This window comes from Antennarius striatus, chromosome 7, assembly GCF_040054535.1.
Source record: "Antennarius striatus isolate MH-2024 chromosome 7, ASM4005453v1, whole genome shotgun sequence".
Classification (NCBI taxonomy): Eukaryota; Metazoa; Chordata; class Actinopteri; order Lophiiformes; family Antennariidae; genus Antennarius; species Antennarius striatus.
This window is the reverse complement of record NC_090782.1, coordinates 13,042,403-13,058,893: the sequence shown is the minus strand read 5'-3', so window position 1 is coordinate 13,058,893 and position 16,491 is coordinate 13,042,403. Positions and strand designations below refer to the sequence as shown.

Below are 16,491 nucleotides of genomic sequence, written 5' to 3'. Positions count from 1 at the left end.
TCTCTGTTTTTCACTTAAGTCTTCCTCCCCATTTTGATATTACTAATTAAAATAATGCCTCCATTACTTTAAACCATTAGTAAATGAACAGTCTATTTTTTTTATCAACATCCAGCTTGTAAATAATGCATTAGATTCCTGGCATAAACAATATCTACTCTGTAATTAGAAAGCAACATATGGCAGATATGTGTAATCAGATTACAACTACAGGTTAAGTAATCTGCAAATGTGTCAAGCAATAATTTAATTACGAAATAAAGAAAGAAAATAAATAAAGTATCACGTAAAAATCAAAAGAGCCAAAATTTGTATGTGTCACAATAAAATCTCATTTTAATGTGACTGGCTGACCTTACTCTAGTGAATGCTGCCATTCAGACAAACATGCCTCTTCCATTCATGGTAACGTACGAGGGTGGCAGCAGATGCGATGTAACCCTCCAATCATCCTAAATTGCTTTTCATGCCAGTAACAAAATTAAAACTTTGTCCTTCCTCAATTATATGTCTCAAGTTAAACAAGAGAGCCTGTTTGTAATTAACTCAACAAGGCTCGTAACTTTTTTTCCCCTCATTAGCCGCATTTGCAAGGAATGTGGCTAGTGAGCTGGTAATTAATAAATGTGGTTGCACTGGTAATGTGCTTCTACATCATTATGTTGTTGAAGCCCTTATCCATGCTAATAATGAGCTGTAATTTTATGACAGGAAACAGGTTTGTTTACAACACATTCAGCAGCTGCAGGTATTTTTTCAATGTATGATCACAAAGATGTTTAGATATGTTGTCATACTAACAAATACCCCTTGATTATACATGCACGCCGTGCTAAAGTGTCAAAGTCTGAATCATATAGGTCTAATGTGTACGGTCTAGAAAAATATTTATTATTATTATTATTATTATTATTATTATTATTATTATTATTATTATTATTATTATTATTATTATTATTATTATTACTACTATTATTGTTACTATTATTATTATTATTATTATTATTATTATTTGATAATAATAAACCCACATGAAGCGGTTATTAAAATGAATGAATGAATGAGTAAATGAATGAACAACAATAACAATAATAATAATTAGAATAATAATGTTTTTGTTAGTGTTAAGTAAATAAACAAGATGCATGTTTTATACATTTTTGTTACATTGAATCAAATGACATATTTTTAAAATTGTATTTCAATTTAATTAACCAGAGAAAAACCTGTTGAGATAATGATCTCTTTAACAAGATCAAAAGGTCAAGAGGTCAACAGCACATGACAGAAGAACAGTTATGTAGAAGTGAAAGCACAGATTAAAACGTATACTTTTGGAGTTGCAACAGTGCTTTCAATAAGAAGCGTGAGAGCTGTAACACAACAACACACAACAGTTTACAGTTAAAATGCGGGCACTGTTCAGTGGTCTCACGCTGTCTGTCCCTCAGGATAGAACGGAAGACTCCAAGAGGAATGACTTCAAAGAGTCTAAGTTCAGTCTGTGGAATATTCCACGCAGAGGGGACAGCAAAGCTGGAAGCTCTTTTACCAAATTCAGTCCTTACAATTCTAATTATTATTAATCACTGGTTGTTAATGTCAAAATCACAATTGTACAATGTGCAAAGTCAATGGTGAACTTTGTAGGTGGGTGGCCCGATTTCAACCACCACACCCCACAAAAACCAGTCATACTGTTAATATTTAAGTCACAAAATGAAATACGAATAAAGCTTATTTTTCCTATATTAAAACACATGTTACATATTATGTGATTTTATGCTAACATTAATCGTAAATCTTCACCAAGTTTGTCAGCTCTGTCAAGTTCACAATCACGTTTCCAAATTTCTTCACCCATATCTTTTTCTATATCCTAATGATCCTCATGAGGAGATTATTTTTCCATTCATATATATTACACACACACGCACACACAATCACACACATCTACACACACACACACACAAACACACACACACAGACACACACACACACAAACACACACACACAGGTATACACACACAAACAAAGGGTCTGTAAGCATGCAATTTGGGAGAAGAGGATGGTAGAGCAGCGTTTCAGAGTCTTGGTCCCGATCCTTACAGAATGAACCACACAAGGTGAGAAGGGCTGGCAGGATTAAACTGAATTTGGTTTAAAGCCTCTCAAATGACAGAAGGCATTTGTTCATGATCCCTCTACCGAGAACACAGCAACAAGACTGGTCAAACTCTTTTGTTGCTTTTTGGAATGTAAAACATGTTGCTGTGTCATATGTTTCAGCTGCAATTTTAGTTTGAATCAAACTAAAAAGCCTAAAAAGAAAACAAATAATCACTATGTATTCTGAACCCCAGAAGTAACCTTTAACCTACACATGGAAATTCTATCTTTGGTCAGATGACTATCATATGTCCTATAGGCTGTTTTAGAGGATAAGACGACTGGCCCCCAATGTATGGAATAAGAATTTGTCTCATTTGGTGACATCTTTACTTATTTAATTACTGCATTTATAACAAGATCAGTGTTGTTTAAATTGTTTGTGTCTCATGGATTTCGCAAAAAAAAACTGTCAAGAATTCTGGAGTTGGGTGGCAGTAGCTCCTTTAGGCCCCAGGCCAAGTTACTGTAGGGCTGAGGAATCAAAGTCGCAGGTTCGAGGCCCTAGTCAGACAAAAAAAAAAAGTGAATTGTAATGAACTGGCAGTGGGAGGTGCCAGTTCACCTCCTGAGCACTGCTCCCAAAGCCGCTGCCCGCCCCTCTATCTAGCCATAACCTGCATGCATACAGGCCTGTACTCACATCACAGCTGGCTGATACCAAGTTCTAAACACTTTCAAATGCATTCAGTACAAACTATTCACCCAACAGAAACTGTATTTTATATGGAACCAGGGACTCACCATGTATTTATCTCTTCGGGTAGGACACGACATATGAAATGGCACTACATTGAACAGGTTTTTCCGTCAGTGGAGGCTTTCATTATCGCTGGTGCAGTAGGAGGGTGGTGGGTGCCCTTATTAGGATTGGTGGGCCTTATAGACCCGTGCCCTGTGGTGCTTGTGCTGCCTGGGATGTGCCAGCCTCCTGCTGCCCCTTGTCAGGGTGCATTTGAGTCAGCCTTCACCCCAAGGGTGGAAGTCCTTGTAAGGATCAACCCACTTGTCAGAGCATACGGCTTTGCTAGTCATTACAACAAGGATGAGGTAAACAAGTAAACAGTTCAGTGTGGCCTTTATTGTGTTTCATGTTGTGTGCTCATAATTTAAAGCACCTCTTGATTCGCTGTAAACATGTAGTCATTGCAGTTCTTGTCAGCAGCACTAAAACACTGTTCTCCCCTGTCAGTTAATGGTCCTCTAGCTTTTGATTGAGGATGTAGGTCTTCACTGGAATGAAACATATGGCCATCTTCATTAATGCAACCTTTAGTTCCTTTACCATCATTTTCTATTTTTCTTATTGCCAATAAATTCCATGAAAACAGCAGAATAAACCGTAAACAGGTTCCCTTGCTTCCCAAAAACCTAGGAGTAAGTTGTCCTGTCTCGGGCCATCCAATAGCCGTGCCATATATTTAACTTTTCAATAATTAAATTTCTATTGTTCCTTTTGTAACGGTTAACAAGAACCAAGCAAAGAAATGAAACCTTCTTCCATTTCTATGCCCATTGCACCTTTTCCTTCTGTCTAAGACATGTTTGTCAAAAATGATGGTGCCCATTCACTTTAGGGATCTGTAATCTCATTACACATTTTTAACAATTGACATTGTGTGTAGGAATCATTACAGCCACTATTAAATAATGTCAGACAAACCATTAATGGTAATTTCATCTCAATTTGGAGTTTTCCTTCACTTAAAAAGGAAAGTAAATTGTCCTGCTATTATAAAGACATTTTATCATTAGAAGCAGTAAAAAAGAGAGCACAGCCGCTGTGGTTTCAAGGTAATTGTGTTTTTGCTCAACACTCTATCATGTGTCCTTCATTACAGTGTACTTACAAACTTCTTTCAAATGAATCCCTCACATCTCAAACTCTAGAGCACTCTGACTTCCTTTCAACATTTTAAACCTCCGTTTTTATTTATATAAAAAAAATTTTTTTTGCCCTCCTCCTCTTGCTGCAGGTCTGTTATTGGACACATTCTAAAAGCCACATGACATTTGTCAGAGTCGGGGCGCTGAGATAGTGCCCTGACCAGGCTGCTCTGCACTGTGAAATTTTATATGCCATTGCCTGGAGGTTAGAAACTCTCATTATGCCGTGTTAGATTTATTAAAATAGATTATGGAAATGTTAATTAAGTCATTAATTACATTATTTAAGCAGCATTGACAGATAAGGGTGTGTGTGTGTGTGTGTGTGTGTGTGTGTGTGTGTGTGTGTGTGTGTGTGTGTGTGTGTGTGTGTGTATGTGTGTGTGTGTGTGCGTGCGTGCGTGCATGTGTGTGTGTTTAAGGCGGGGGGGAGGGGGTATCGAGCTCCCTGGGTGGTTTAAAAGGATGTGATTGGTGACAAGGGCCACTGTGGAGATGGCGTCTAACTGCTAGTGCTGACATGATACAAAGTGGCCTACACTGCTCTCTCACCTCACGCTACTGTCTACAGCAGTTTACGCTTCTGCCTGAGGATGAGTTGCTCGTCACCCAGTTGCAGACATATGAGAACACAAGGGTACAAATGTGCCTTTTTTAATGTAGCAGCTGCACATTAGACCATTCAGAAAGAATGGTGCTTAAAGTATTTGCATTCCGCGTTACATTTTCCTCTGTCTCAGCATTCGGATGAAGCCTTTAGCTGTGACATTTGAGCAAAGGCCTCAAACAATATTTCCAAGCTGTTTAGCAGGAAAACACGTCTGCCAAGAGTGAGGTGAATTACTCACAAGTTGATGCTATAGACTCTCTTATCTGTTGACAGTTTAGTTACCACAAAGCACAAGAAATGTGTTTTCCAATTCTCTGAGAATTGAGCTTTTCTTTGTCCCATCAAACCTATATTAAGGGAAGGAAAATTGCTCTGATCACAATTGATAAGAACAAATGATAGATGTTGTAAACAAGCCGAATGCTTCCATTCTGATCTGAACCGTTGATTTGCCTCAGCAGCCAATTATTATGTGCACTGGGTTTATGCCTTTGGTCGGTGTACTGGGTCTAGTGCTCCACTTTGTACCAAACTACAAGTTTCTTCGAGAGTTTCAGAGTTAACTTAAAATATTTTATTACATTATGGGGAGTTACTGATGCTATAATATGGTACGGCATGAAATTGTCCACAGAATTTATTTTCTGGAAAACAGAAGAATTTTTTCCCCGTCCTACCAGATCTTGTCCCATGCAGACCAAAAATCCATATTTCTATATTTCTGGTCTGCTTTTGTACCCTTAGAGGTTCTGTAACCTTTCATGTTATGCTATGTTTTGTTGTTTCATGACAGAAACATGGAATGCATTCATCAGTCTGTTCTCTCATCATGTCCGACTTGTGTTTCCTCAGGTGTCTGTCCAGCTACATCAGCAGTCGTTACCGGCAGGCGGAGCAGAGCTCCTTCACAGTTCAAGCCAGAGGTTCTGAAGAGTACAGGATGAATCCAGACCCTTGGGACTGCTCTGACGTTGCTTTAGCAGTGGTGTCACCCATTCAAGAGGAGGAAAAGAAAGAGGATGTCCAAAAAGGACAATGTCTCAGCCTCTGCCATTCACAGACGGAGTTTACAGTATGAGCTGAGAAAGTATTTGGGTATAAGATGTTTCTAACAACCATTCAAGACATCATGCCAGTTAATCAGTGTGGCATTCATGAGATTTTGCACTTTAAAACCTATTCTCAAGGTGTCAAATATTCTTGTTTTCTTCTATGACAAACCCTCCCTTTATTCTGTGGATTAATTCTCACATATTGCAAATTGTTCATGAGGGACAAAATGCACGTAGCATTCATGAGTGTGTTCAGGCTCAGAGGGGGGAAAAAGCCTGAAATCACTCTCTTTCCTTAATGATGTCCACACAGAGACAATGGGGTGCCGCTCTGATTAGTGTCACCTGTCCTTGTGCATCTCATCAGCTCCATTATGGCTCCATCTCCCATGCTTCTCCTGCTAATTGAATTGCCTGTGAAGTGGTGACGAGGACGAGGGCGAGAGGAGCGTCTGTCCCGCTGTTGCTTCAGAAACTAGAGTAAAGCTTTGAGGCAGTGCGGCACTGCTGTTATTCCCAAAACCTAAACCATTATCATACAGATAGAGGACGTGTTAACATGTAGCCCTCATGTTATATTACTATTATATCATCTACAGATAATATTCATGTATATAAAATGTCATGGCTTTCAGTTTGTGTGTATGCTGTGCTTTAAGTGGGATGAAGAGTTCACATTTCTTCAAGGTATAAGTGTCCACATTGGATGGAGTCTTAAGACATTCAAGGGAATATTCTTTCATTTTATGTGTGCAATGCTAATAAAGTGTTAGAATAAAAAACTGGAGTACCAATTAATTTTGTGAAATCTGGATCAGCATCCCAGACTCCCTAGTATGGAACAGAACTTATTCCACTAAATTTAGCTCCTGTAATTCTTACAACCTGTATCTTGTGGTGCTTTTTTTTTTCTTAAATTCCAGTGGATGTTTGATCCATTGAAATGGTTGAAATGAGGTGCAAAGATATAAACCATATAAAAAGCACTGAATTACAATAGTCATGGTATGATAATGAATCATTCTTTACCTTATGTTGTTCCTGTTGTCTGGCGACTGCTGTTGGAAAAGCCATCATGAAGACACATTTGCTGATTCGCTTTGCCTGTTATCACTCTGTCTAATTTTCAGGTTGTATGCAGCAAAGTGGATAAAATCATGGCCAAAGCTGACTATGATGGGGTGTTCAGTCCAAGCAATCAGAGATATCAGAGATATGGCTCAAAGATTAGGCATTACAACAATTAAAGTGGAAAAGCCATCTCCTGCAAAATTACCAGGATGTGCTTTGTACACTTTTTGGACTCTAATTCAGAAAACAAGCAAATATGCAGGCAAATATTAAGCTGTGGATCTAAATTTTAATTTTCTCTTTTAGGATATTTAGTCTGTTTCACTCAAGAGTGTTTTCAAGATCACTCTTATTGTCAGAATTAATGCTGCAGGTTGGCTGAAAGGCTCCTGGAAGCATTCTCCAAAACAACCTGTTTTTATTCCTAGAAGCTTTGAAACATTTATCTGCATATACCAAACCCTCCATCAATATTTAAGTTCAATATTTGAACTGAAATTTTACATCCTCTCTTGATCTGGGACATCCCAGGTACCTGTAAGGGTGTTACAGTTTGCCCTTTGAGAGATCAGAAAGCACTGATATCTTCCTTCTCAAGCATACCGAAGGAATGAAACAAGTAAAATACAACAAGTAAAATACAAGTAGTACCAGCATGGCGGTGACACCTCCAATATTAACATCTGTAAAAATGGCTGACAGACATGAATCATGTGAATGAAATATTCCACGAGTATTCTGAAAGAAGAAATAATGTTCTGTCACTTACAATGATTCCTAATTAGCCAAAGTTTATCAAAGCAGAAGTGACAATGTAGATGACAAAATGACAGATCATGCAACAGCGCGCACATACTTTAGTTCACATATTGTGTCGAAAGAGAGGGAAACTTCGGTCTTTCCATATTTTAAAAAGGTCACAGAGACTAACGGCACATGCGCAAGATGTAATAATCACAAATTTGGAATCAAAATGTAGTTTTTACTATAAATGGATCATCAAGGTCTTTTTAATGAGGGTCCTTTGACTTGGAGTAAATGTCACTTGTCTTGGAAAGAAACCTTTTCTTCATTTCAGATATTTTTAAGTGGATTCAAGGGAAATGACAGTAAAATGCTTGAAGGGTAGAGGATCTATTTAAGCATCACTAGGTCCAAACAAAAATATACCTTTTCAAGTTCTGGTCACATGTCTGAAAAGGAAAATACAATGAAAAAATAGAAAGTGAACAAATGGGGTAAAAATATTTGTCAGATGTGCGAGCAAAAGTTGTAGCTAGCCAATTATAGTTAGTTATGTCTGCTGCTAGTATGTCTACTGCCAGGACTAAAAATCAGTGTATTCAACAATACCAATAGATCTATGATAATAACATCCTCATAGTGACAATACAGGTTCAATGCTTTTACCATCTAGGTTAGTATTTAGACATTTGCAAGATCAAAGTGATTGAAGTCACACTTTTTTCTTTTTCAGGGAAATTGGGATGTAGTTGTATCTGTCCTAAGCAACAGTGAGAAAAGTCACCCCCCCCCCCTTGAAGTCCAGGAACTGGAGGTGGTGGTGGCCGATGAGTCTGGTGAATTTGAAAGGCTGGATGATAATTGGGAAGTAGAAGATAATACAGTGGTACCTCTACTTGCGAAATTATTTGGTTCTAGAAGAAATTTCAGATAGAAAATTTTGTAATTAGAGACACGTTTTCCATGCAAATGCCCTAATCTGTTCCAAGCCCCCCAAAATTCAGACATAAATGTTTTTAAAAGCATAAAAATGCATCAAAACACGTAACAAATACGTTACAATTAGATTATTACACAATGAATGAGAGTTGTACATAATGTAAAAAACAAAGAATAAAGAATAAAAATGATGGTCATTTACCTGTTAACTGTTGTCCCCATTATTTTTTGCCCTCTTTGGTTCGTGCGCTCCTATCTCACGATGCCGAACAACAGAGTGAATTCCAGTCCTCCTTTTGAACTTCTCCAACCACCCACGCAATGCCTTAAACTCCTGGTGTTCTTTTGCTGACTTGAATCCCTGAATCCTCCTTCACGAGGTCATTAAAAATGGCATTTGCCTTTTCGCAAATTATTTATGTAATGGAGAGTGTGGAAAAGAGGTGAAGAAGCGATTACAGGCAGGATGGAACGGGTGGAGGAAAGTGTAATGTGTGATGTGTGATAGAAGAGTTTCAGCTAAAATGAAAGGAAAGGTGTACAAAACTGTGGTGAGACCAGAGATGTTGTTTGGTCTAGAGACAGTGTCACTGAGGAAAAGACAGGAGACAGACCTGGAGGTAGCAGAGATGAAGATGCTGAGGTTCTCTCTGGGAGTGACCAGGAAGGATAGGATCAGGAATGAGTACATCAGAGGGACAGCACATGTTAGAGGTTTTGGAGATAAAGTCAGAGAGGCCAGACTGAGATGGTTTGGACATGTCCAGAGGAGAGATAGTGAATATATTGGTAGAAGGATGCTGAGTTTTGAACTGCCAGGCAGGAGGCCTAGAGGAAGACCAAAGAGGAGGTTTATGGATGTAGTGAAAGAGGACATGAAGGTAGTTGGTGTGAGAGAAGAGGATGCAGAAGACAGGTTTAGATGGAGGCAATTGATTTGCTGTGGAGACCCCTGAAGGGAAAAGCCAAAAGGAAAGGAAGAAGAAGCTTTATGTAAAACTATGACAACACCTCATGGGTCGAGGGCCGAATGATGAGGATGCTGCATAGACACCTATCTAGCTAAATGTAGAGGTCCCTTTTAGCCAATGGGATGCCAGGAAGATGCTAGGTAATAGCCAATAGCAGAGCAGCTAAAAGGATGCTCTGCTGTATGCTCAGGAACCTTTGGGAGCTGCGATTAGCAGCCGATACTGCATTTTTACCTTTCATATCCTGAAATTTCTTTCGTAACAAGAGGCAATATTTTCCTGTTGAGGCATTTCGTAACTTGAAAATTTCGTATGAAGAGACGTTCGTAAGTAGTGGTACCACTGTATAGGCTAACAATGAAGATGTGTCACTGTGCTATCAGATATATGATGCCAGCTGATCAAATAGCCGAAATCTCAGTTGATGGCCTAGACAATAACTAATGAGTGTACGAACTGTCAAGTACAGTACTGACATGCTGGTGTAGATATTATCCAAGTGTGACGACTACAGCTCTTAGTTGATGCAGAAATCGTCCTTCTTTCTAAAATTTAGACTACAAAACAGTTAATTAAGAAATATCAGTATTTTTTATGTAACATTCGATTGTAGCGAGTCAGATTTTAAGCACGTTGAGAATTTCCTATTTCAAATCTTTGAGCACTTATTGAGGCCAAGAAACTAATCCTTGACTAAAACAATTGGTTCTAATATTTAAATTGGTTTAGACAAATGTTCTTCCTGCATGAAGTGATCATTTTATTTATTTATTTCCACTTAAATTTGGTATCTGTTTCTTATATTTTATATAAATTTATGTAATAATTTCATAGTTTTTTTATCGTGATCATTTGGAGTTCCAATCTATTTTACTGAATACACAAATGATTTAACCTTACTTAATAATCAGTTTGTTAAAACTGTAACTGAAGGACATCTTCAAGCAATACATTTTCTTAATGAATCAACCCTATAAATTATTTACGAAAGTCAAATTGAGTCCATTTTTTATTTTTCCACGTAGGAATAGGTTGACCAGAGCAGCTGGTCAGCTAATCAAAGAGATATACCAGAGTTCTATATGTTTACTATAATATGTTTCAAAAGTGTTATAACTGGTTAGTTCAGGATTTTACACATGATAAGTGAGTCCTACATCTTGCTCTACAATTATTTGTATTACAGTCTTCTGTCATACCTTACATGTCACATAGCTGTTATTTTTACTGGTGTGCTGTGTTGCAACGCTTCTGTCACTTTTTTAGACTTCAACTTTCCTCATGCTGATTTCATATTTTGTTGAGCCAAACACAATTTCACACTATGGTAGAAAATACATTTTAATTTTGCACTACTCTAAAAAAAACGAAACAAAGCCATGTCTGTCTTACTAAACAGTTTCTTACACATTTATTTTTGTCTTTAAAAGCTCAACAACGGTTTTCAAACTTTATTAAAACTTTTCTTTCTTTTTTTCAAAAAGCAGATAATATCTTTATCAGCCAAAAGAAAAAAAAAAACCTGTCCTTTCAGAAAGTCGTCAAAGGAGCTCAGGTCTTGGTTTATATCCACACAAATCCACACAAATCCAAAATATAAACCAGATGTACAATTAATGCTCCAACAACATCATGAATGACATCACTGAAAAACTTTGATAACATTACTTTGGTTATTTCCCTAAGTATTACAATACTGATTCAGATTTCACAACTATAGAAATTCATTTAATGTTGTTTGCCTTAAACTGTACCGTAAAAAACGCTCCTCTGTAAAACTTTTATTTGTACTACTTATATATGGATGTTTTCCTACTGTAAACAAAAATGCTTTTCAAAAATGTGTATTTACGGGAACAAATGAAATGTGATGGAGGCCTTCTGTGTGGCGTTTCGGTGAAATGTTTTCAAATCTAGCAGCATTTAGTCAAAGGAGAACACATGAGATAGTTTTCAGATCTGCAAAGAGAAGCTTGAAATGAAACGAAGTCTTTTTATTTTGATTGGATAAACATTACCAGCTGTGATGCAGGCCTGTAATGTTGGTGCCTCTGCTGCCAGGCAGGAGCTCTGCTCTTATCTGCATGAGCCTGAGGCACCGCTAACGTAAAAAGATCCTCCTTACCCTGCTTTGCTCTGCTAGCAGTGCGCTCTGTGGGCTTATCCTGCTCAGTCCCTCCTCATTTCACCTTTTGGTTGCAGCCAACTGATTCACCTGTGCCTGTGCAGCGCCTCAGCTTTGGCCTCTCTGTGGCTAGAATAGCAGTGTAGAAGCACCTCACACTTCACTATGTAATAAATGCCACCACAACAGGACTGGAGAGGCATCCCAGTGTCCTCATGCCTCCATGGTTCCGGGGGCTTAATGTGTGCATGCGGGGCCAGATGGACACTTTCATGAGTGTATGAGTGTGGATTATTCTGCCGGCTACATCTGGGGCTCCACATGGTACAGCAGACTGTGGCAAGAGAGGCAGGTGGGCTAATGGGGGAGAGCACCCCCCCAGCGGACTCTATACCCAGAGACTGGGCTGCACTGCAAATGGCAAACCAAAATGTTACGAGACTGTCCTGCAAGACAAATGTTCCCCCGAACCCTGGAGAAGCAAACCAGTGTTTCCAGGTGTCAGAGGTCATTGTATGGTGTTGGTAGGCCATTTACACTGACCGGATGAGAAAGACATCCTGTAAGTCATGAAGATGAGTAGTAAAAAAGTAAAAGTAGTAGTTAGAATGTTAAAATCTCAAAATAATAAACTTTCTCCCCAAACAGTGAATTGTCAGTGTTCTTTACTATCTTTTATCATCCTGTATGCTAACACTTTTCCCATACATGTACTTGGGGAAAAATTTGGGGTGCAGTCTTAATCAAGGACACTTTATGATGCGAACGAGACGAGCTACTGTGATTAATGGCCAACCAGCTGAGCTGCAGCTGCCCATATGAGCAAGACAACACCACCATCAACATTTCAACACATTGCGTTCTGATTAACTGTCATCACTGTTCATCAGGGTCAAACAGAAAGTTCAGCAGCTACCTGCCAATGTTGACATTTGGTGCTGAGCAGGTATTCCAGTCAGTTTATCAGGCCTACCAACTGTTGCCATTAACCAGGCATTTGAACATGTTAGAACTGATGCGAAATGTACATATTGTACATCTGTCATGAAAGCACAGTGAGCTGAAGATTGATAAAAGGCTCCATAGATTCCAGAAGACCTACAGAGCCAGGCAATGAATGTTAGAGAGTTCATCATGACAAACTTTACTTTCCATGTTATACAAATATGCTGTGCGTTATTACTCTAAGCATTATGGAAAGGTCACGTTTGACACTGAGACCCCAAGTTGAACATTTTCTGCTATCATCAACAGAGTAAACATCATATCAATGAATCCAAAAAGTAATAATAAATGTTGGGTTTCCTATAGCTCCATACACTAAAGATTATCCTTTATTTGTTACTTGAACTATCCCTATAAGTTTGTTTTTGGAGTATCTTAATAAAACTGCAACTAATATTACAAGATTAGGCAACAGTAGAGAATGAGGTTTATGTACATGACTAAAAATGTCAGTAAACGGTGATATTTGTGATGTTATAGTGTGTAACCCAGCCTCTGAGTGCCAGTAATTACTAAAGAATGCACAGGTTGCAATATTTGTTCATCTTGTATTGTTTTTGTGCATTCTATAAAAGTGTCCCAAGTGCAGTAGGAAACTTAACCAATGTTATTTTGCGCGTGAACTCCAGAAATGTCTTCTGAAATAATAAACGTTCGTATTTTCCACCAACATTAAGGTAAGTAAATACACAGGCAATTTGCATTTTGTTCTTTTATGTGTTTTTTTTTAAATATAAACCCTGACATTTATTGACAATTTTTTTAAAAATGTAAATAAATTATCTCAAAATGCAAAAAACAAATTCCAAATAAATTCACCATTTAGCAACTTGTTAATGCCTTACACTTCTATAAGTTTGAACTCCAGCCAAGGCTTTTGTAAAATCAGAGCTCATTAGACGAGTCCTCCTTATAATGACTGTCCAGATCTACCAGGAGAGATAAAACTCCCTCTCTGCACTGACTGAGATCCAGTTGAACGCACCCGCTGAGCCTCAGACCTCATGTGAACAAGATACCCGCTTTGAAGCACCAACACACAGATCTGAATCAGTGTGTCAGAGTGCCAAATGTCCTACGCTGTGAGTGACAGGGGATCTGCTTTAGAGTTGGCTACCTGTTGGGGAGGATTAAACAAAATACAGATGGTGTTTACATATTAAACAAACAAAGCAATCTCTGTTCTGATGATGTTTTTTTTAAAAAAAAAAAAGCTTTCATCAAGACAGGCTGTAGTTAAAACAGTTGATTATCTTTGATTAATCAGTTCTTTACCTTCAAATAGAACCCTGGTTTTATCCACATGGTTCTCTCCTCCAAGAGCTGTGGTGTTTGTGAGTCCTTGTCTGCAGATATTAATCCATGAATGATGTTTTTCTGGCCTGTGATAGAATCAGATACGACCCTCAGATCACCTTTGAAGGACAAAGGCTGCTGAGTGTCCGGCCACGTACTCCGGCCGTACACACAAGTGTGGTGTGATCCACAGCAGGTCGGCTTGAATAAATTAAATTAATTACCAGTTGCCTTGTGCAAGCTCGCACAATGCAGGGTGGCATGAGCAGGCCATTACACCGATGATAGGAACATCTGCATGGCCTTGTGTTAAAGGAATTACACATACCATCCCTAGCCTTTGAGAGAGTGTGACAGTTTTGCACACAGTGGCAAGTTAGTATGATATGAAATGTGTGTGGCTACAGAACAGCTAACGTTGGTTGGCCAGAGTGGAGTCGAGGAGCACTGAGTAGTTCGCTGAGAAAAAGAAGAAAAAAAAACCCAGCATGGAGTCGTAGTGTGATGCAAATGGACAGTGTTGTGTGTAAACAATACATTAATACGCCCTTTTATAAGCAGATAACATCACAAAACGCGCAATAACAAAATGATGTCCTCTGAGGTTATTTAAAGTGATATGACATCAAATCGTGACATAGCAAGACGTGCTTACTGCTTGTCCAAATTGTTTAGTCTCCAGCTTCGATAAACACAAGTGAAGGACAGAAGACTGGTTTTGAATCCCAGCCTCTGCATTGCGAGGTTCATTTACATAACATTATGTATATTATATTCCGCACCATTCTAACGTTTCAGTGCATGCTGAATTTAAGTCTCGCGCATTAATACAAACACAAGAAGAAGTGTTGTAGCTTAAACGCGAGACACGTGGCAAGGTGTCCGATTACTTTGTCTTATATGTATAATCTGATTCTGCGCAGAGAGGAGGGATTGGCCTCACTTCATCGGGGTGATTTATGATTGAGGACATGCTAATAAAAATATCAAAACAATCTGAGCTCTGGTAGGGAAGATACCGGTCCGTTGCGTACATCATGCTCGACAGGCCTGCGGGAGGAACGGCCGCTCCGTGATATTATGCTTGTCTGGATGCCTGGTCTCCCTGTTCTTGAATACAATATGCTGCTGTTGTTTGTTTTTGGAACGGTCGGCGGGGGTAGCACCGCTCACACAAGGTGACATTTGCGTGAACATGTGCTCCTCTGAGCCTGATAGGTAAACCATCTTGAAATCATAGTCCCACTGGAGTCAGGACTGGTTGTCCTGTATTAAAACCGCACGTTAAGGCTCATATGAGTTAAAAGCCTCTTTAAATTGAAAAGGCATGATCATATTGTAGGAAGGGGTGGAATACAGCTGTTCCTGAATAAACACCCCTTTGAATAGATGCACACCAAACTCACAAGAGAGGCACATACCAAATAATTCATTAAACGTTCTGAATGATGGTATGAAAAGATGTGTTTCGCTCGTCACAGATTTTTTTTTTTTCCTTATTTCTCTGCTTTTGATGGATTTATGAATTTGGGTGTGGGCCCAGATTAATTCAGTAGGTATTAAAAGTCACTGCAGAGATGTAGCCTGGAACACTCCACTTCCAATATCACTGTCCATTAAATCTCATTGATTTTCTGTCTCCGTGTGCCGTCAAATACAAAATCATCACAAAGTGTAGTAAAAGAATGTTCTGAAACATGGAAACCACTTGAAGCTTTCCTTGATGCTGCTTTCAGAGGGGACACAGTATACTGATGTCATCAACTCTGAAGAAGAATGAAGTTCCAACTTGGTCTGTGAAGAACTCCTTTACATTTTGAAGTATTTTGTGATACTTCCTACAAGTAAATCAAATATAATGGTATAATCAGCTTTTGCTGTCAAGTTCTCTTTGTGCAATTCCTGCACACATGGTTATACAGCACGTATGTTGTTTTCTTAGTTTACTTACTCAAACAGATGGTGCATGGAAACAGACATTTCTAATTCATGTAAGAACACATCCATCCTAGTAAAAGGCCCGTGTAGTTTTAAGTGCCATTTCCTAATAGGCTATCAGTACTTCCAGAATGTCAGATTTCAGAAGAACATCGGCACTCAGGGAAGCAGCTAAAGGCATGTTCTGAAAAGGCAGTGTATATTTAAATGAGCAGTGAGATGTGGAGGTGGAGGGTGTCGTAACACCCTTTCAGTGTGACGCCTATCCCTCCTCAGACAGCTACGAACAGGACATGTGCTTGTGTGAAAGGAAAAGTCACATTTGTTCTTGTAAAACTCTGTTTGTTCAAATTGCTCGTGTCCTTTAATAAATTGAATGGAATGAGGAGAAAATGAAAGGTTGATTCAAGTTTATTAAATCTTCAGTCTTACTTTTGTTAATTGTTTTTCTTTTTAAAAAAAAACTGTACAGAAATCACAAATTTTGAACAACAATGTACCCAGATTGGAACTGTCTGAACTTGTTATTTGGCATAAAATTACTAAGGATGAGTAAGTGATGTGGCATCCATACATAGACACTGGCATGTAGTCAGTTATGAAGTATTATGAAGCATTTTGTTAGCAACATATTTGCTGTAATACATTTAGAAAGATATGTTTTTTTTTCTATTTCTTTCCTTG

General features: G+C 38.5%; 1 protein-coding gene across 1 annotated transcript in view; it reads left to right on the top strand.

Moving 5' to 3' along the window:
• The window catches only part of LOC137598909 (uncharacterized), a 71,044-nt gene extending 62,369 nt beyond the window's left edge, over positions 1-8,675 (top strand). The window contains exon 5 of the mRNA XM_068319474.1: positions 5,519-8,675. Coding sequence (XP_068175575.1) covers positions 5,519-5,744 — 226 coding nt within the window. The 3' untranslated portion in view covers positions 5,745-8,675. The remainder of the gene's footprint in view (positions 1-5,518) is intronic.
• The last annotated feature ends 7,816 nt before the right edge of the window (positions 8,676-16,491 follow it).